At 34.5% G+C, this 22,539-nt stretch overlaps 3 protein-coding genes across 3 annotated transcripts; 2 read left to right on the top strand and 1 right to left on the bottom strand.

Annotated features, from left to right (window-relative positions):
- Positions 1–231: 231 nt before the first annotated feature.
- Positions 232–1,030, top strand: LOC128191634 (complement C1q-like protein 4). Its single transcript, XM_052863810.1, has 2 exons — positions 232–394; positions 642–1,030. Exons 1-2 carry the CDS (start codon positions 256–258, stop codon positions 1,028–1,030), a joined length of 528 nt encoding a protein of 175 aa, XP_052719770.1. The 5' UTR covers positions 232–255.
- A 6,181-nt stretch (positions 1,031–7,211) lies between these two features.
- Positions 7,212–9,266, top strand: LOC128155747 (complement C1q-like protein 4). Its single transcript, XM_052817591.1, has 3 exons — positions 7,212–7,229; positions 8,337–8,499; positions 8,837–9,266. The coding sequence occupies exons 1-3, from the start codon at positions 7,212–7,214 to the stop codon at positions 9,223–9,225; spliced, it is 570 nt and encodes a 189-aa protein (XP_052673551.1). The 3' UTR covers positions 9,226–9,266.
- A 2,354-nt stretch (positions 9,267–11,620) lies between these two features.
- LOC128157399 (heat shock 70 kDa protein 12A-like) lies at positions 11,621–19,536 on the bottom strand. The gene is made up of 5 exons (XM_052819917.1): positions 19,408–19,536; positions 18,973–19,293; positions 18,146–18,364; positions 17,832–17,979; positions 11,621–15,709 (listed from the first exon to the last, which is right to left on the bottom strand). The coding sequence occupies exons 2-5, from the start codon at positions 19,291–19,293 to the stop codon at positions 14,658–14,660; spliced, it is 1,740 nt and encodes a 579-aa protein (XP_052675877.1). The 5' UTR covers positions 19,408–19,536; the 3' UTR covers positions 11,621–14,657.
- Positions 19,537–22,539: the final 3,003 nt, after the last annotated feature.

The raw sequence follows: 22,539 nt of genomic DNA on the forward strand, positions 1-22,539 counted from the left end.
GCTCTAAGATTCCTAGTTTGCACTGAAAATTTTATTTCCTGTTTTTCTTTGGGTGGGGGGCTGAAAAAAGAAAAAAAAACTTGAATTGTGAAATCATATTTAAAGAAAGATATTTGATAGATTCATTAGATAAAATATCGGTGTTTCGAGCCACCTTCAACTGTACCTATTTAAGAAACTACAACAAAAAATATGATTAAAAATAGAATTGTAATGGGTTTTTTTTTCCAGATATATATCCATGGAATCCTTACAATGTCCTTGTTGTTCCACATTAATCCCGTGAGTGGATATTGCAAAAACACTACCCTCAAACTGTTTGATGACCAAATACAGGCTATACAGAAGTTTGTGAGAACCATTGCAGAGGATGAATTCTGCAAGCAAGAGAATTGTAAGGTTATTGAGAGAATTATTTTTTAATTCATTATAATATGGGATTGGCAATTAAATAAGTGTGTATATATATATATATGTGTGTGTGCCCACCATTTATTGGATTTGCCTTAATGTTTTAAAACCATGATCAAAAATCATTTTGATCTTAAAACTAATGTGCCATTTAAATATACCTGCACTTTTGTAAGCGTTGAACATATATTTGAAGACATTTTATATATTTTTTTCTCTTGCGTTTATAGCTCCCGTTGGTTTTCATGCATATATGGGATCAACAAAAACATACGAAAAGGGTGTTGTGTGGGTGTATGATAAAGTGGTCACAAATACCCACAAAGCCTACAGCGCCACCACAGGAAAGTTCACCACACCGGAACAGGGACTGTACATGTTCTCTTATTCCACGGTTAGCGACCCGGGAAAGTGGTCACACGCGGGTCTTTATGTCAACGGCAAGATCAGAAGTTGGCAAAATTCTAGCAACGGTGGCGGGAAAAATCAGTGGCTGACGAGTAGCAACACTGCAATTCTTCTGCTTCAGGAAGATGATGTCGTTTATGTTGCAAGTTTTCATTTAGACGCCACCATTAGAGGATTTCTTTCAGATTTTGGTGGGGCTAAACTGCACTAGGTTTGATTTAATATGTATCTGTTGCATTGATCTGAGCAAATAATAAACAGTGTTTAAGTGACTTTTCTGTGTTTGTTCTTGTTCATTTTTATTGTTGACCTGTTTTCATGTTGTGGAATTATTAATATTAAAAGGGGTTAAAATTTTGATTATATCGGGTGTACCCCTTACCCTTAAATTGACATATCCCAACGAACAATAAATCCCAGTGTTTGATCATTATATACAAAAGAAAATCCACGAAATTACATTCCAACAAAACATATTAAAATTGAAAATCCACGGAAATTAGCCATTACGATTTTAAATGATTTTACAGAAATCATAGATACATACGTTACATAATTTTGTTACAAGCAACCTGAAGATTCTGACCTCAGACTCCGAAAATGATGGTGAATGCAAAGATGAGCACTTATGAAAGATATAAATGAGTTTTTTTATATAAAGAGCGGTAAATAGAACCATGTCCCCGCTAAACGAGCTTGTAAGTCAAGCAGTTTAACCCAGAATGTTACTGTTTAAGTCGGAGGATTTGCGTTTTGATATAGAAGCTAAGGCCTACGTTTTATCTAATTTCATAACTCATCATAAGATGTTTCAAGTAGGAAATACTTAGTCAAAGGGTAACTTTGATTAAATACCGAAATAATACTGCATGTATACATTTATAGTATCACTGCTATAAGAGAAACCTACATAAAAATGAGAAGGGATACAACTTTCGTTAGGTCGAAATTTCTTGTCACAAGGAATAAAATATAGATGGTGTCTGTTAACAAATAGTCATGGTATTCACATCATAGTAACAGAAAAACTGAAATATAGGAGCTTACTTTTTATGCAACAGGTTTAACACTTATTCTGCATTAGATATTTGAACAAAACAATAGCATGTCTTAAAACTAAAACAGAATCATGTGTTTCTTTCAATGGTTATCATACAAACTGGTTTAACTGGGCAAATTGTGATGACCTTTCACCACCTCTGTTCTCGACTTTTATGAACGATATAGCTATTGAAGTCAAAGGAATTAAGAGAAATATCAGATACTTATGCAGCAATTTACCTTCATCACCTGCATATGGAGTGTATGTCTCTCAGTTAATTCAATACACACATGAACAGTTTGTAAGACGAGGCAAGCTACTGACAAACAAGTTAATAAAACAGGACTATCTACAGTCTCGATTGAAGTCATCTTATCGTAAGTTCTATGGTGGATACAACGACCTTGTCAGTAAATACAATCTTCCACTGGGTCGTATGCTGACTGACGATTTTCATACTTATTGTTAGACCATATTAATCACATAGTTGTCTACTTTTTATTTCGTTTTCCCGATTACGACAAAAAGCACCCGGTTTGGTTTGAACTTATTTTATTGTAATATGATTACAATGGGACCAAACACAAGTTCTACAACTTATTTAGCTCTTTCCCTGTACAAGAGTTTACATACAAAATTTTCTTTTGTAAATAAAATGTCATATATGTGTGTATTATTATAAAGATTTGAAATGATTAACAATAAAGTTACAGCTAGCACATTTTAATGCAAATGTAAAAACATAATCGAAATCTTTTGGATTTATTTTTATAAAAATGTGAACTTAGGAAAACGTGTTCATTCACAGTATTACTTAGTTTTTTATCTCCCCAAAGCAAAATTTGTGTGTTAACAATATCTATATCGCCAATGCTAAATACATTGTTAAAAGACTCGTTTCGAGCAACCGGTCAGCAGAGGATAATCACTCCAGCATGGCACCTGATCCTTCCTGTAATTTTTTAGAGGTCCGTGTTTGCTATTCTCACGTTTGTATTATTCCTTTGGACTTTTGATTACGAGCACTGTTCGTTATCACCACATGTCAAAAACATTACAATATGTAAAAGATGATAATAATGGGAAGTTTTCTTCATATTCTGAAATCATGAACAAAATGTATATTTTTTGGCAAATCTTTATGAAAGTAAATCAATCGAGGGGTGTGCAGTGACTTTGAATGGAGTTTGTAAGTAAAGGCCAAGGTCATATCGGATCAAGCAAAAATTCTTTCTTCAGAGCATATATACTCTCCTCAAAGCCAATTTTGGCTCATACTTCACATGAACGGAGCTTAAGAATAACGGGTGTGTAGTGACATTGAATAGATAATAATAATGGGAGGTTTTCTTCAAATTCTAAAATCTTGAACGAAATGAGTAATTCTTATGCAAATCTTTATGAACGAAAGTCAATCGAAAAAAAAAACATATCAAACTACTAGTATTTACATGATATCAACTGCCCGACATAAGATGAAAATGAAAACACTACCATCAGTAGACGAATGTAAAGAAGCGGTTTTTGACATGAAAAATAACAAGTTTTCTGGTTTAGATGGAATACCATGCAAGTTCTATAAATATATTTGGAGTCTCATTGGCTGTTACTTTATGAAGTATTATTATCCGTTTTTATAATCAAGAAATGTCATTTTCACAACGCATACCTCTTATAAAGGATATAAAACATTTTTTTAAAAATCATAGACTTAACGTTAACAAACTGATTACAAAATCATAACCTCTATATTTGAAGACAATTACAAAAAAGTTACTGATAAATTGATAAGCAAAAAGCTAGCTGTATACATTAAAGGATGATTTATTGAAATGAATGCTAGCGTTGTTTTAGATATTTATGAATATTGTATGGAACATACAAATAATGAATTTTTTTATCTAGGGATGTTGAAAAAGCGTTTGATTCGGTTCAGTGATTTTTTTAATTTCCCGTTCTTAAGAAAATTAATTTCAGGGATAACTTTATTACCTGGGTAAAATGTTTATATACAAATTCAATTTTTTAGAATTAAAAATAATAATTGGATTTCAAAAACTTACTGATGAATAAAACAGGATTGTTCTGGGTTTTTTTTTTTTTTAGCTATTTCAGCTTTGTTGTATTTATTCGTAGCAAAACTATCATCTTTGAAACTAAAGACCAATATTCAAATTCATGGCATTCACCTTAATAATAAATCTACGGAAATAAATTTCACAAAAAAAAAGTTCACGATTTTTGAAACATTTTCTGCGTTTTTCTAGAACAAAATTTGTTAATGCATACAATTTTCATAACGGTGTTAATTGTATCCTAGTGAAAAATTATTTGGTTTAATTTTAAGTTGTAGTACATATAGTAACATTGGCGATTTGCCTGCCTATAGCCAGGACTCTTCTTTTAGCAGAGCCCGGCTAAAAATTTCTTGCCTAATGGACACTTGGGATTTCTAGAAGTACTGTTAAGGGTTAATGGAGTAGACTTCAGTCACAATGGAGCAATATATCATTCTTTTTTTTTTTATGTAGAAATATGTTTTGACATTTTGTTTTGTTTAAATGGTTGGCAATTATGTCAATGTATACTTTTGTCAAAGGCGTGAACCTACACTAAAACAACAGAAGCTGGTTTATGAAGATGAAGTTGAAACTGTCAACACTAATCAGTCTACCATTGAACTAAGGACAATATCATTTTCATTGATTTAAATGATACATGCATAACAACATTTGAATATTTCAATGAAGTAAATGATAAAAAGTTTGAATATTAATAAATTTGTATTCATTTAGTTTTTAAATACCAGTCTAATTAAGGTCCAGTTCATAATTTCTTGAGTATACTAATGAACGTCTGACAAATGGTAAATAAGGTATTTTAGGCAAAGCCAATGCCATACCTTGAATTAAGACTAGTGTTAGAAGTCTTTATTGATATGATGTAAATTAATTTCTACATCATTCATATATTTTATAAAAACATGTATTTGTGCTTGTGACAATTAACTTATTTTTAATATTTTTCATGTTCAGGAATAAATAATTAACACCGATTAAAAACATAGTTGACTGTATAATTTCTGACATCAAAAACTGCATCCATCTGCATGAACATGTTTCCAGCATAAGTTGGAAAATTCAACATATTTTTATTAATCCTAAATCTGCCAGATTGAAAGTCATCAACGTCTCTTGGTAAGAGTGTGTTGAAGTTAAATAAACTTAATAAACATAATATTGAAACAGCTGTTACACTGAACTTTTGGTCATACTGTACATCAATGCACTTGTATTTGTTGTCCATATAACAAGTTTGCACAGCTACATGTGTGTTACATGCAAAGTAATTCATTTGAAGGTAAAATTATCTTGAACTATTATGCTTAACATAAAGTGTACCATTTTGCAAGGCTTTTACATCATATTTACCAATTGTAATAAGCTGTCAAGTTTCTTGTTATTTTTAAGTATTGGACATCTAATTTCAAAAGCCATTTTGAACCTTCAGCATTAGTTATTATTTTATGTGGTGAAACACTTAGCCAGGGCTCTTCAAAGAAAACTATGGTCCCTGCATCTTCGATGTGCCATCCAGATGAACGCAATTGTTGTTTTGCAAGAATTTTACCTTCTTGTCTATGACTAGTAAATGTGTTTCCTGTGAAGGAAGGATACATATGTTCTCTAACGAAAATATCACTTTTGTAGTGTGACGGACCGGAACCTTGTGGTCACTTCTGCCAGTTATTTTTATCTTTCTACCGTCATTCCACAACTCAGATTCACTTTGTGAAATTGTTGCCATCAGTAACGATTTCATTTGGGCATCATTAAGTTTTATATAACTGTTATAAAACACACAACACTTTTCACATAATAGTTCACCTGTATGCTAAATATAGTGCTCAAATGAAGGTTCGAAAAGAGATTTGTCCATATTTGCCTGCATGGATTTACTTAAAAGTGAATTTTCTAAAGAATATAAATCTGAGTTATCTACAAAATGTTTGAAAGGTTAATGGGATACCAACATTGGAAATATTGATATTGTGTTTTGTGGTTTTTCAGCATTGTTGTTGACCTCACGGCCATATTAAGGTTTTTTAAAGTCCATCTCTTCAAGAATAGCCGGTTCAAGGTTTCATTTTGCACCCTTAGTCCACATCATCTGCTCGTGTATATGATTTACCCATAAGGCCTAAGCTCAGTTTTCCAAAGAACCGGCGCTTCATGGCTATACGTCTTACTGTTCCCGGTTATGTATGGACTTCTCCTTTTTAGAATTGTGCCGATCACATCACACAATACGCATGCATTGTGAAACTCTGAATTTACTTTCTGTGAAGGGCACTTCTGATTTGAGATTAACCCTGTTGTGAATAACAAAATGAAGAATTTTCCCGACAGAACCGCTTTAATAAATAATTGTAACTGTCCTGTAATTTGTAATTTTTCGTTTCTTTGCCGGCAAAAGCTCTCCTCAAAATCAAATAATTGTAGATATCGCCATATTCCATTTGTGGCCACTCGCGAATATCATCCTTCCATTCTTCGGATTTGACATCTTTTGGGGAAGAAATCATTCGATCAGTTTATATTTTGCATTTACTCTTATTCATCTTTTAAATAAGGAAAAAAACTTTGCTAGCAAGAGAGTTTTATCTTACCGGGGAATGGTTGCTCTTGCGTTTGTTTATCTTGTGTCACGGTTACAATGGCAGCAGTTTTCTTCGACGCCTATCGATATGGAATTTTACTTTAGAAAATAACTGAAAAAAGTCGTCTATTGGCTGAGTTATTTTCATATAGGGGCTGGCGTAGTATATCTATAACTTCAATTTTCATTATTCTCATACCAAATTTCTTGCTGCCAGAAAAAGTGGGGGGGGGGGGGGCAGCTTATGGGATTCATGTATCTCAGCTTATTCGTAATCTAAGAGCATTTCTACATACGTACAATTTCTTAAACGAGGCAAGTTACTAACAAACAGGTCTTTAGCCAAGTTCAATGGTTGATACAATGACCTTGTCGGCAAGAACAATATTTCATTAAGACACATGATGACTGACATTTGACATACTTGTTAGACTATGGATTTTGGGAATGGATGGCAGTGTGTTATTTTCATTTTTATGCAATATATGTAAATAAAGAAGAAATACGCCCCTAAAATAGTTGACAGCGCTAATTTTTTTATTGATTAACGGTATATAACACTCGAATGTTATATGATATAATTGTTTTATTGCATGACAAGTCTGAATGTTCGAGTTTCATCATTGTGTATAAAACCCTGAAGTTGAAAAAATTAACCATTTGTAAACTTTTCTGTTCAAAACTGCTGGACATGTTTGGAAAAATCCAGGTAAATAATGATAGTAAAGGATTGACTATGTTCCTAATATAAACTTAGAAGTGTAGATATTAGATAGTTAAATATAACTTTGTCGAAATAGTTTGCAATAAGGATGGTTCTTTAGGTCCGTGTCTTGTGTTTGTAATAATCATCTGATTCCAATTAACGAATTGTTTAGTCGTCAAATATGTTCAAGATCTAAATCTTAGTCAACGCATTTATTGAAGCATTGTTGAATTACATGCGTTGGTTTTGATTTGTCATCAGTAACGATACCATATAATCTTATTGTTCTGTTTGAGTCAGTTTTGAAACATTGAAAATAGTAAAATCCTATACTCACTTTCACAATTATTTTTGTTTGTGTTTAGATGTCTCATCCCGAAAAAATTAACCACATAAAAATATCAAAGATTAGTCTTTTCATAAAAATACAATGAATTATGAAAGCAGTTTTTCGTCTTCAAGCCAAGCAAATTTGTTTGAACAATTAAGATAATGTGGCTCGACACATGAATGTTTTATATCAATCAAAAACGATTTTTATTTTTATAATTTTTTTTTATCTTAAAAGCTCCAGAGATTACCTGATCGTCTTTGTGATTTTTGAATATATAATTGTAATTTGCAATGTTTGATACCAAATTTCAGGCTCTAAGAATCTTAGTTTCTGATAAACATTTTTTTTCTTCATTTTTTTGGTGAAAAAAACCCAAACATAATTATTATTCATAATTACATCCGTCTTTTATTTGTGAAACCATTATTCAACAAAGATAACTGATAGATCAATCAAATAATATATTGCATATTGTGTCGAGCGAGCCATCTTAGGAACAAAAGGGAAGTCAAATGTAAGCTGTGCGCCTTTTATTTAAAAAAAACCACACTATTTTTTTTTTACCCCGATTACGACAAAGAGCACACAGCGGTGTGACCGGTCAGCAGAGGATGCTCACTCCTACAAGGCACCCATACCTCTATCAATTTGGAGGTCCGTGTTGCTCTGCTTTGAATTTGTATTCGTTTAATGGATTTTTGAGATGGTTCACGGTTTGTTATTGTCCTTTTTTTAATACAAAGAAACATAGCTAATGAGTGAGTGTTTTTTTTCAGACGTATATCGAACGAGTACTTGTAATTTCTTTGGTGTTCCACATGAATTTTGTGACTGGAAATTGCAAAAACACAACCCTGAAGCTGTTTGATGACCAAATACACGCTATACAAAAGTCTGTGAGAACCATTGTAGAGGATGGTTCCTGTGGCAACAAAAATAGTAAGAGTATTGATTAAAATATTATGAGGTCTACTTTATATCTATACGATATATGACATGGAAAATAGCTTGTAATGAGAGAGAGAGAGAGAGAGAGAGAGAGAGAGAGAGAGAGAGAGAGAGATGGAAAATAGCTTGTAATGAGAGAGAGAGAGAGAGAGAGAGAGAGAGAGAGAAAGAGATATGGAAAATAGCTTGAACATATATGTTCCTACCTTATATTGAAGGTTAATAAAAAATGATCTTCAAATTAATGTGACAGTTTGATTCACCTGTAGTTTTGTAATATATAGATCAAAGCAATCTTTTCCTCTAACATTTTTTCTCTGACGTTTAGTTCCCGTGGGTTTTCATGCATATATGGGGTCAACAAAAGCAATCGCAAAGGGTGTTGTGTGGGTGTATGATAAAATAGTCATTAACACCCACAATGCATATAGCGGCACTACGGGAAAGTTCACCACACCGGAGCAAGGACTGTACATGTTCTCTTATGACACACAAAGCGACCCGGGAAAAATGTCACATACCGGTCTCCATGTCAACGGGAAGATCAGAAGTTGGCAAGGTTGTAACAACTATGGTGGTAAACATCAGGGGTTTACATGTAGCAACACCGCGATCCTTCTGCTTCAGAAAGGCGATGTGGTTTATGTTGAAGACCATCTTGCAGCTGCTACCATAAGAGGATTGTATTCAGATTTCAGTGGGGCTAAACTCAACTAGGTGAAATCAGATATGTATATGTTGCATTAATCTATGGAAAAAATAAAAAGTTTCCAACATGTCTCTTTCTGTTTTTTCTTCATTTTTTAATTTGTAGACTATTAAAAGTAGCGTGGCTTAATTTTCGATGATTTCGTTTGTAGACGATCTTACCATCAAATTATTCCCCAACTAACAATGAAACTTGGTGTTAGATAATCATGCTAACAATATCAAAGTCTAAGATACATAATTTTGTAATAGACAAAATGCACTTCTGAAGACGTTAGACTCCATAACTTCTGTAGATTCAGAGACAAGTTAGATTATAAGCATAAGAATCTTAATTATGTTAGATGCAAAGACGGGTAATTGTGAAGTCTGGAAATGAAGGAGTCTTCTTTTTTAGGTTTAAACCATGTCTGAACAGGAAAGGACGAGATTGCAAGTCAAGATATTAAACCGAGCTTGTCAAAGTTTAAGTCGAACAAAAAATACATTTTGATATTGAATATAAGACCTTCATTTTATTAAATCTAAATCCATAACAAATCCTATGATGCTTTATGTTGAACATCATTTGTATGTGTCAAAGGGTAACTTTGTTTTAATACTCAAATAATACTGCGCTTATGCATCTATAATATAAGTGTTATGAGGGAAAATAAGATGAGATCTAAGTTCTATTAGATGAAGAAAAAAAATTCTGTCAGTAAAAATGGTCATGGAATTAACATCATGATTACAGAAAACTGAGATATAAGAAATTCTTTTTTATACAGCAGGTGAAACATTCTAATTTATCAAAATATATAAGAACGTTAAAGGAATAGAATCGTTACATGCGCTTTTTAAAGGGGCATGGTCACGATTTTCGACTATAATATCTACAATGCCTTAGTAAGACATTTTTAATAGGCAACCACAATTTGATTGTCATTCGTTGAGTTATAAGCGAGTTACAGAGCTTACAAGTCTTTGCTATGTAAACAAAGCTTTTGTTTACATTTTGAATGTCGAAGTGAAATTTCCAGTTTTAGACCTAAAATGAATGTGTTAACCGTTAGGAACTGTTTATTTATGCTTAGAATGAAGTAGAAGATAGACAAATCAGCTTGAAAATTATTTTTACTGGTAAATTGAACCTATGTAAACAAAAACAGGGCACGAGCCTTGTTTACATGACATAGAACTGTGAGCCCTGTATCTTGCTTATTACTCAATGACTGACTCATATTTCATTTGATCATTAGAAAAGCATTCCTGAAGCATTGTAAATAGTAAAACAGAAAAAAAGGAATTTGACCAAAATCGTGACCATGCCCCTTTAAGATATATACGACACTCCCTCTCACTCAAAGAAAAACATATGTTATCACAGAATACAAAGTTTATCAAGATGAGGCATCACCTTTATGAGACCACCTTTATGGTATTATATGAAAATCATAGTTAATGATCTTAGATATTTGATACCGTAATGTGGTTTGACAAAATATCGTATAACATATGATACAAAATTGTACAGTAATCATATTATATGTTAATTTCATACAGTATTGGATGACTCATTATGTAGCGATCTAGAAGAAGCGGATCAAAGATCCGATTTTAAATAGATTGTATCAAGAAATGATACTGTATCATATAATACGTTAAGATATTTTAACGTGTTATACATAGGTTTATGATATCACATAATACAATATCAGAACAAAATATATGATAAAATATAGTATGATATGATTCTGCATCAAATCTCATGATACATTCCAATATTGTAACATAAGATATTACATTTCAGGAGCTAGTATATCTTATTATAGTTTATGTATCTTATATTGTATCATATAATATTGTATCATTAATGATATATAAAATGACAGTGGATTATATGATACAACATAATTTAAAACAGCATGATACAATATAACATTACAATAATATATAATGCAATATCATATTTTATTATACAATATCGTATCATACATGATACAAAATCATATATTACAATATCATAAGATTCGATATCATATCATGATAAACAAAAAAGAAATTAATACAAAGTCATATCGTATCATATATATCGATATAATATTACAATATTGTATCATATAATACAATAGTGTATCGCTTCATACAGTACTTCATCATAATAATCATGTTATATTTTTTAACAACAAACATATCTATCAAGCAAGTCTGAGTGAGGTAGGATCTTTTTGCATCCTTGATAATGGAGAAACGGTGTAACGACGAAAAGTGATCCCCGTAGAATATTGACGGAGGGTCATTTTTCTACGTAGAATCCCCCTGACTTCGTCTTGGTGAGCTAAAACCGAATTTATTAGGAGTCCCACCCCCTCTTTGGAAGCAGAAAAAAATTACAGACCCCCCCCCCCCCCCCCCACCGCATTCAGACTTTGAAACCTAGCAAAAAAAAATTCCTTTTCTTCTTCTTTACACTTGTCCTGATTTCGGATAAGTCTGTCTTATTACCTTTCAAAAACAATGCTTCGTGCCTGTACTTGCACAACTTATTGAGCATATAATGGCGGCGATGCAGAGTATGTAGTTAAAGTTATCAGACATTTAGTGTAACGTTAGCGCTAATCTCAGAGAGATTCCTCGAGACTGAAAATTTTTGACGGACGTCTCTTCTGACAAAAACTTTCAGCCTCGACAAATCACGCTCAGATTACATTAGCGCAATCGTGATCAAACCAAAATTCCGAATTTTCACTCAAGTTGTTGTCTAATGTGTACCTGTAACATAAATGTGTTGGTGTGACGGTGTTTTGTTTGGTTGTCAGACATTAAGTTTAGCTAAATAGAACAGATACTAAAAAATCGGTGTTTTGTTTGGTTGTCAGACATTAAGTTTAGCTAAATAGAACAGATACTAAAAAATCCGCTTTATTTGTCGAAATTTCACATCTGTTTCTGGGTTTTTTCTTCTTAAAATATGCAATACGTAGTCATTAAGATTAGGTGTATCTTTGAAATCATCTACTATAATAATGGGGCCTATTTAGCAAAGCGAGCATAATAACCCGAAAAGGGCTTTGCGAAGGGGCTCCAGTAGGCATGCTGACAAGTACTTCAAGATAAACACAGACATGTATCGCTTTGATCAAAGTGATGTTATATATGTAAGAGGGTAGAACGGGAGGCGCATATATACTTAGTTCTTTCTAATCTTTAATATGCTTTCGCTGCCCCCCCCCCCCCCCCCTTCCCGGACACTCACCAAACATGAATGCAAAGCATATCGCCATTAATTTCTATGTAGTTTATAAGTGAGGTCAAAATTCTATGGGGGTCAGTTTTCAACGTGTGGGGGTCGTAGATCAACAGGTCTGGAATGGTTTTCTATTATAGCAAAATGACCCTACTTTTCATAGAAAACTGACCCTTGGTTAGTTTTCTCCGTAGAAATTTGACCCCCGGGTAAATATTCTACGGGGGTCACTTTTCGTCGTTCCAGTGGCTCTGTATCTAAACTAGCCACAGGTTTAATCCAAAGTTAAATAATTCATGAAAATGAGTAAGGACAGCTTTTTCCAACAGTCAAACTACTTTAAAAACTTATACCAGCATCAATATAATCAAGATCAAGCTCTGTATCTCAAACTATTTCTATTCACACATCCACAGTAAATTAAATATTAACTGTTTTATGTCTGTCGAAATTAGCAGAATTTACTTCATTATTTTACCAGCATCAAGAGACTTACACAATTTGAGTTGTTCCAAAATCTTAAACCTAAAATATTTAGATAATCAAGATCACTCTCTGTATCTCAAGCTACATTTGCGATTTATTTATATAGTTAAATCAAGCAAGCAACTTTGAAATAGTTTCTTTACCTATACCTTAAACATGTCACTTGTTCCAAAAAAAAATTGATCCTCTTCCAGCATCTGAAACCTATGGCTCAGATTCAATATAAACGCCCCTAGAGTGCAACAGAATCTCAAGATGCATCATCTATTCAAATATGATAGAGGTTGAACCAACAATAACTAAGTTTTGTCTATCAAAGGAAACCTGCTCTAAACCAGTTCCACAAACATAAACCTCATCCAGCATCCGACATATATGACTCAGATTCAGCATTCAAGCCAGACAAGTTCAAAAGTATCATATGACGAACAATTCATGCAAGTTTGCTGAAGTTTGGACCTGTAATAACTAAGATAAATGATATGAGGGAACCTGCTCCAAAAATTTCAACCAGCTCAAAACACCTTACCTCATTCAGCACCAGAAACCTATGACTTAAATTCAGCATTCATGTCTGTCAAGTGCACAAGTATCACAAGACGCACCATCTGTGCTAGTTTGGTGAAGTTGGCACCAGCACTAATAAAGATATATATAGTCATCAAAAGACACCTGCCCCAAAAACTTTAACCAGCTACAAAAACCTTACCCTCATCCAGCATTTGAAACCTGCGACTCGAATTCACAATTCAAGCATGTCATATGCATAAGTATCATAAGGCGCAGCACCCATGCAAGTTTGGTAAAGTTAGGACCAGTAGTAACTTAGAAATCCTATCAAAGGGCACCTGCTCCAAAAACTTTAACCTCATTCAGAAACCTTAACCTCCTCAAACATTTGAAAATTATGCCCCAGATTCTGCACCTTAGTCTTTCAGGTCCATGTGTAGATATAGACGCATCATCTATGCAAGTTTGGAGTAGACAGGACAAGTAATAACTTAGATACAGGACCTGCACCACAAACTTCAACTAAGTCCTGACGCCGACGGTATAGCATAAGCTCCCCCGACTTCGTCTCAGTGAGCTAAAAATGAGTATGACTTTTTATGGAAGAAATTGTTTACTGCAAAAGATAAGCATGGAAAAGCAATATAAGAAGAAAAACACGGGAAGTTAATATGCTAACCTGTTTCAGGGTGTCTCATAAAACTGGCAAAATATCTCTGATTCACACCAAGTAGAGCCAATCACTTATTTCTGAAAAAATCTCTAGACAATATGTAAAAAAAAACTGGAATAGATGTGTTCCTGAGAATTCGACCCTTTCCTATTTCGCCTGTTTTTCACAATTTTTCAGCATTATAAAAAACCATGCAACTCCTTGCGAAGAGTGGACAGTCCGTACCAAGTGCATGTTACAGCTCTTCATGTAAGAACATTGCCGGTCTATAGTCTACTATCCACCTACTTCTTGTGTTATTTGATTTCCCGTCTGTAACTTGCAATATCACTATGTACAGTCAACGTCATAGTTATAGCAAAAAGCTTCGCGTCTTACTTTCTTCCTATGAACTAACATTAGGGACTTACATGGTGCATCCTTTTAACTAATAATAATTAAAAACAATCATGAGTTCAAGTTATACTTACAAGATATTAACACAACTGTTTTAAAATTTACAAAATCATTGACCAGGTACTTTTTACGAAACTGTTTGCTGCCTCAAGGCTCAGATTCTAGGAAACGGAAGTGGTCGGATACCTCGGTTTTCGTTTTAACAACCAGACATTTGACTTCAATCTCTGTATCCCCGAACAACAGCCTCACTTTAACTTCTCGGTTTAAACCTCCGGTGGTGTCCATCATTGGAACATCAAATCCTCCCAGATACTCGCACCCTGAGTCATCTACGTACATTGTGTCGTCTTTGTTCGATTTATACAGGGAGATCCTCATACTCGTCTGGTCGGCTTTTATTGGTGTGTATGTCTTCTCAGCCTGGGCTACATTCAGATAGAGTTCGTCGTCCTTCCTCACGTGCCTGCTGAACAAATCATCACATCTGTCTTCTCCATTTACTGAGATCTTTTTCGATGCTTTGTGAATTTTGGAATCAAACAATGATGTGGTTGCTATCCCGTACGTTCTTTGAGCAATTCGACAATCAATTACTTCGGGATCATTTCCAAAGAGGACTGCTCCTCGAAGAACAGTCAATCCAGCCTCCTGTGGGATAACAACGCGATATTTTGGACTAAAAGCATCTTTGATTGCATCTTGCAAGACAGGCGACTCTGAGAAACCCCCGACCATGAGAATGAATTCAACGCCCTCTGCTTTAGACGACTGGAGAAGGTTCTGTACATGTTTTACCACTTTCCGGCAAGTTGGTGTGAAAAAGCTGTCAAATGTTGATGCTTTTATTCTTAATTTGTCCAGCTCCAGCTCCATGCTTTCTTGAAATTTAGATCTCGCAATAAGTTTGTCTAAATCTTCGCAAATATCAACGAAACTGACAGGTACATATACAATAACATCGTCACTCTCCCTTTTCGACCTTTTTTTCAATTCAAAGTTTCTAAATAGTTCTAAATAGTCCACGGTGTGTTGTTTGCGGAACGTGTCCATCAAATCCTTCCCTACTATCTCCACCAGTGCCTCCTCAAATGCGGCGTCTACACTTATCCCTCCCCAGTCTCCACCGCTGGCTCTCGCTAACTCCTTTAACTTTCCTTCTTTTATAACCTCGTGTATAGTGATATCAACCGTTCCACCTATAAATATAAGTATTAAGGGTGATCAATTTAAATGAGGTTTGTTAAGAATATGATTTCGATAACAGCACAACTAGTTTAATTATCCTAGAAGACTAAATGTCAACAAATAATTAGACTCAGGTAAAATTGTCGAATAATAAACAAAACAGTGGAAATTGAAACAAAGAGCCAAGGATTTAATCGTCGATTTATCAGCCACTAATCAAAGACTTTGCGGATGATCTTACAGTTGCAACAATGATCCAGGCAAGCTAGGTCCTACAAGCGTTTTCTAGACAGTTATTCAAGTCAAAGACGTTCAGACAGTCTCGTATTGAGAAACTGGCGTCTTATTCGTTTGCAAATCCAAAAAGAACATACCCTGACATTAATAGGAAATCAAATTGAATGCTTGAGAATGTGGTTTACCAAAGTCCTTACAAACAAAGTATCGAAGACAAATATAAGGTTACAAACATGACAACAAAATTGTTGATGACATTGGATTACCTGGAAAGTATAATGAATGTATCTACTATCATTTGATTGAGACTAATATGTCTATTCCTCGCATATGAAGAATAAACTTTCCTACAGTCAATGTAATGGAAAATCTGAGGAGTTGGGAGATGTCTTGAATCTCCACCACATTTTACATCGATTGCAATCCAACGGGCAGAGGACAATCAACAAAAAGCAAGAGGAGAGAGCTTGGACAACAGTTCCAAAGTGTAATTAATTAATTAACACTTACTCAGAAGTAATATTATCACGGGCAGAACTGCGAAGGAACAGTTCAAAATATCATTCCAAATCAGGTTGAAATTCCCTACTAATACTTTATTAATTATAATTATATATGACGTTACAAGTAGCATACAAACATGGAATTTGATGAGCTATAAGGTGTGGTTAAAGACGCATACAATAATGATAGCCAAAGCGAATTAGACATTACGCATCCAGATGTTCAAGATCTATTTTTCTTACTGAAATGCATATTAGATAACTATATGTACTTTGAATATGACAGAAGCACTACAAACAAATTATCGGCTGCGGAATTGGACATTAGAAAGTATGAGATCCAACAACTGATTGTGTAGAAATTTAAACATGGAAACAATTTTCTTTCATGGTCGCTTTTGTTTTGTTGCATTTAACGGCACTGAGAGTGGGGCAATGGAATTCTTTAACATAGGTAACAACTGTTAAAAACATCTCAAATTTATTTTCGAAATTGCTCAAACTTGGTGCCTTTTGGATACGTTGGTTTATAGAGGTAAAAGATTTCCTACTCACGAGAAACTTTTAAGTATTACATCAAACCCAGCAGTTTTCTCTATTAGAAAGGGAGAAAGCATTGGGCATGCAAAATATACAAATGACCCTCATGTTTTAAAAGTATTCTTTAAAAAGTTCAAGATGCACTTGTATTGTCTAAAAGACATGAAATTTATCGAGCTATTAAGTACTGTTAAGTGCTATTAAAGACGCACATAATAGTTACAGCCAAAGTCATTTAAAAGAACTCTTATGGACATATTAGAATTAATGCAAACTTATTAAGTCAGGATTGTATGAAGAATTTCCGAGACGTAGAGGTCGGATGCAACGGGTTCCCAGCGCCATTAGTGTTAAGATGCTTGCAAGATTAGGGCTGTTAGGAAGAGAGTACAGAACAGCAATAAAAAGACTGGAGAGGCAGCAGAGAGACCATCCTGCTGGATCTGGTACCGTCGAGAATATCTATTCTATAAGTCGGGACTTATCGGTTAGTGGATTGCTGCTGACCCACCGACTGAATGATGTCGTAGTTTGGAAATGAAGCAACCGGTGATGGCTGGATACCATCTGATGACGATCGGAACCGACGGCCGAGCACAAGAAGCGAAATACTAGTACATAAAAAGTCAAACGTACTGAAGAGTATGAAGCTAACAAATACCAAAAAAACAATTGTCGGTAAGTGCAAACAATATCGTATGGATAATACTTTTTTAACAAAATGTTTGTATGAATACAAAACTAACTAATAGTGTAAAAAATGTTAACCTTTATAAACAATATTCAAAATAGTTTTGGCATGCACAATTGATCTTAAAATAACAAGATATTTTGTCTTAAAGCCACTACATACCCCCTGCGTCCAGCACAAGATATTTCGTGCCTTCTTGAAATGATACAATAGCCCCTTGGTTCAGTTTCTCTACTGGAATTGTCTTGCACCAAATGGAAGCTGCCTCTGGTTCCAATGCAATCCGCAGATCCTTCCTGGGAATACCTGCCTTCAATGAGACACACCAAAGTTAATTTTCTCTGCGTTTCTTGGCCTGCTTGAGGAATGATCAAGGAAGTTTTGACAGTTTATTACATTGTCGATTTTCTTCAAGCATAGAAACCAAGTAACCGTATCACTCACAATCATGTATGACTTTCCTACAAAATGAGTACCTTTTCGGCGGCTTTTCTCATGAACTGTTTGGCTGGATCATCCCATATAGCGGGAACAGTTAACACCCAGATGATTTTGAAGTCATCAACTTTGATACCACGCCCTTCCAGATTATTGAATAAGTGATTTTTCATGAACTTTACAGCATGAGTGAATATCTCCAAAGCCGGCATCTCTCTGCCTCGGATGTCTTTCACCTTTGCGTCCATCGTAAGTCTCTAAATAAATTTTCATTGATATTTTCTTTATATAAAAAGAGGTGATTGAATTCAATTAACAATACAATAAAACATAAAAATCATTTCGATGTGATTTAAAGTTAAAATTTGAGAGAATGTTGATATCGACATATCGATTTGCGTACATTGCGTGCTGAAAGTTAAGCATTAAATCGTGTTTGGTTGATTTCGTTCCAGTGATCAAACTTGAATCACGTCGAAGCTTGACCAAAATGATTAGCGGATTTATTCATCTCTTGTTTTAGAGGTTCAAACCCAAACTAAAATCCGCCGTTTTACTTTTTATTCTTTTAAAGGTATTCATTTCGAGAATCCTTTAATAATTTTTCTTCGAGCAATTTTTTATTGAATTAATTTTTCTTGAGTTTCCTAAGTGCTACTGGTATTCCTGTGAAGATAAGTTATGTGGTATTTGTTGTTATTCATCGAGAGAAAGCATTCAACCTTCAAAACCAAGCCATTTCAAGCAAGGTTTTCCTGTGACCCCAATCGTTGTCTCATGCAAAGTGCAAAATGAATAGATGCGGGCTATTGAAAAGCGATTCGATCAATTCATTAAAGAAACTTTACCTTTAGTATTAATTTACCTCTTTTCGAATTTGATCGTAAAGCATCATTTTGAATCTATGGAAGTAGAAATAATCTAATTGTTCATCTCCTGAATACATCTCTTCTGCCTCGTATCCAAAGGCGACCAGCTCTTTCTCCTCATTCAGTAGAACGGTGGTGGGGAGTTTGAGAGACATGATGCCCCCATTACCATGCCACTGGAAACAGAACACTTGTGTCGGATCTTCGTCCAATTCATTTTTAAAACCAAAGGCATACCCTGAGTAGGTGGTACCAAAATCAATAGCAGCTATCATATTAGAAATGCTACCCTTCTCCCTTGCCGACATTTTAGCCATCTAAAAGATCAATTGTTTAATATATAGAACCCTATTTGTTGATTGATAAATCATTTTCCATTAATCTGGAAACTATTAATTTAAAAAAATGGAAGGATTAATGGTGTATCTTACCCTGGTTCAAACCGAAAGTAGATTTGACGTTTACCTGTCTAATCGGCACACCTCGGTCTAATTGTTATACACAAACATTCCGAATAAATGATACCCATCATGAATATCTTATTGGTACATGTTAAAAGGTTGAGAATTTAAACAAGGCTACCGAGTTGTAATATTTTGTGAATTATTTCTGTCAATTAAACAACTGAATTTTTATTTTATGATTTTATCTTATTTAGATACAAAAATGATTTCTAGATGAATACACGACCAATAAATTCAAAAATGTGTACAGTAATCTTCACTACGACCGCCTATAGGAATTCTCTCATGGTAATGTTCTCTGAATGGTATTGAAGGTAAAGCAGGCCAATAGTCACATTTGAAACTTTGAATTTAAAGCAAGATGAGTGACCTATACTACCCTATACCGCAATACCACCCTATAATTAGAACGTAAAGATCATGCATAACAATCTGAGAGGCACTAGAAATCTGTATGGTAGCCTAGCAACCATGTTTTTCCGCCTCAATTGTCACATGACTACCAAAGGATATATAAATAAACATATTTCCACTGTGGTGGTCAGTTTTATAGCAGAAGCAGAAAAAAGGGGCTTGTTATTTGATCCCGTAGGGGGATTGCATTGCAACACAGGCTTGGCATATATAAATAGGCCGACTTTTTCATTGCGCATAATTTTGTGCATTCTAGTAAACTTTTGATGATTTTTATTCGAAACCAAATATTAGATTTAACACAATAAACAAAATATATAGGAACAATTTCTTTTTTTAAAGGATTTTTATACTGGACGGTAGGTGAGAGCTGCCGTTGTGCCTTTATGACGTCAAGATAAAATGAAGCTTTAAGAAGCACGTTTGAAATTTTATTCACAGGGCAATGATTTCCTCGGGGTTATTTTTCTTAATTTTTCAATGATTTCATTGTACCTATCTACATTATTAATACTCCAAATGTATAACAAACTTTGACGCATTTTATTATTTTGAGATGGTACCACTAAAGGCCAGACGGTGGAATTTAGTATTTTAGCTCACCTGAGCTAAAAGCTCCAACCAAACTTGGCACAAAGCATCCTTAGCCTAAGGGGATTCACAGTTGGGAAAATTAATGAACACGCCCTTTTGCAAAGAGAGATAATTAGGAATTTATGAAAATTTTCAAGAAATTTCAAAAATCTTTTTCTCACGAACCATCAGACAAGGAAAGCTGAAACTTGTGTGAAAGCGTCCTCAGGTAGTGTGGATTCAAAGTTGTGAAAATCATGACCCCCAACGGTAGGGTGGGGCCACAATGGGGGGTCGAAGTTTAACATAGGAATATATAGAGTAAATCTTTTAAAATCTTCTTCTCAGAAACTAATCAGCCAGGAAAGCTGAAACTTGTGTGGAGGCATCTTCAGGTAGTGTAGATTCAAAGTTGTGAAAATCATGACCCCCGGAGGTAGGGTGGCGCCACAATGGGGTGGGGGGGGTGAAGTTTAACATAGGAATATATTGAGTATATATTTAAAAATTTTCTTCTCAGAAACAAATCAGCCAGGAAAGCTGAAACTTGTGTGAAAGCATCCTCAGGTAGTGTAAATTCAAAGTTGTGAAAATCATGACCCCCGGAGGTAGGGTAAGGTGGGGCAACAATGGGGGGTCGAAGTTTTACATAGGAATATACAGAGTAAATCTTTAAAAATCTTCTTCTCAGAAACTAAAGAGCCAGCAAAGCTGAAACTTGTATGGAAGCATCCTCAGGTAGTGTAAATTCAAAGTTGTGAAAATCATAAACCCAAGGGGTAGGATGGGGCCAAAATGGGGGTCCAGGTTTAACATAGGGATATATAGAGTAAATCTTAAAAAATCTTCTTCTCAGAAACTAATCAGCCAGATGATTCTTTATAATTGTTAAGACTTTGGCCCCAGGACAATTCTTTGGCCTCACAAGAAGGTTCAGAGTTTGATGTAGGTTTATATCCCATATAAACTATTGTTAAGGATCTTTTTAAGAACTGCAGTACTCAACATGTGATATGACTATAAATCATCCCGTTAGAAAGGGACTAATGATTATAAACATAAGAATATCCAGGGGGAAAAATGGATTTTATTTATGAAGAATCTACATGTATTATTGTACATTGTCCAGATAGTTTGCATTGTGACTCCATTAAGCTGATTTTATCATACCTATTGTTCCTCAGGTGAGCGATGTGGCCCATGGGCCTCTTGTTTACATTTAAGGTCGAAATGATATGATAATAATATCTTACAATTTGAGGAAAATTGCTGTTGTAGTATTTTTAATCTGCTTTGAAGTGCAGAAAATGACTATTTTCTATATTTCCATAGTAAATGTACTTGTATTCTGAGATGGCCTCTATGAAGAACCAGATGGTAGATTTTCTTGAAACTTCGCAAATAAACTAGAGTTGGTTTAAATTACGTGGTCAAAAAAAGTGTTGCTTTTGTAATTTTTTTGCAAAAACAAAACCCTAATCAACCTCTTTGAGAATAACTGTATTTAGAGGTCGACAACGTAATTGCCAGATGTTGTAGAGGTGACCTCCTGGAAGTTCACCAGTGGCATCCCTATTTATCTAATAGGAAGGATGGTGGCCATAAAGTGTAGGTAGTCCATGGTCCGTCCTGAATAAGCCATGAACACTGGGACTGTTACTGGAGACTGTTCTTGACATATTACACGTTTTAGCTCACAGGGGAATTTTTTTTAAACAAAGACTAGTAGGTGCATTCAGAGTTGTACCGTTGGTGAAATTAAGATTTACCGCTGGCAGCATTTGGTTGCCATTGGTGAACTATGGTAGCCAATGGTCACCAAATGCTGCCATTTGTAGCAATTTGCATAGGTAGTACCATGAACGATTTTTTGTCAAATTCAAACAAATGGTAGCCTTTGGTTACACTTGGTTACCATCTAAACATATAAAACAGTTAAAAACAAAACAAAATACCTTTCCTCTGTGTAGTGTGACTGTTTCCCTTTAAAACAGCTTCATTGATTGATTTATTATACTTATTCCCAATTATATAAAGAGGTCTACAAAATAACTACCAATCTAGCTATCATTAATACAAAGAAAATTGATAATAAATATTTAGCGCCAGCAA

Source organism: Crassostrea angulata, chromosome 7, assembly GCF_025612915.1.
Source record: "Crassostrea angulata isolate pt1a10 chromosome 7, ASM2561291v2, whole genome shotgun sequence".
In the NCBI taxonomy this organism is placed as follows: domain Eukaryota; kingdom Metazoa; phylum Mollusca; class Bivalvia; order Ostreida; family Ostreidae; genus Magallana; species Magallana angulata.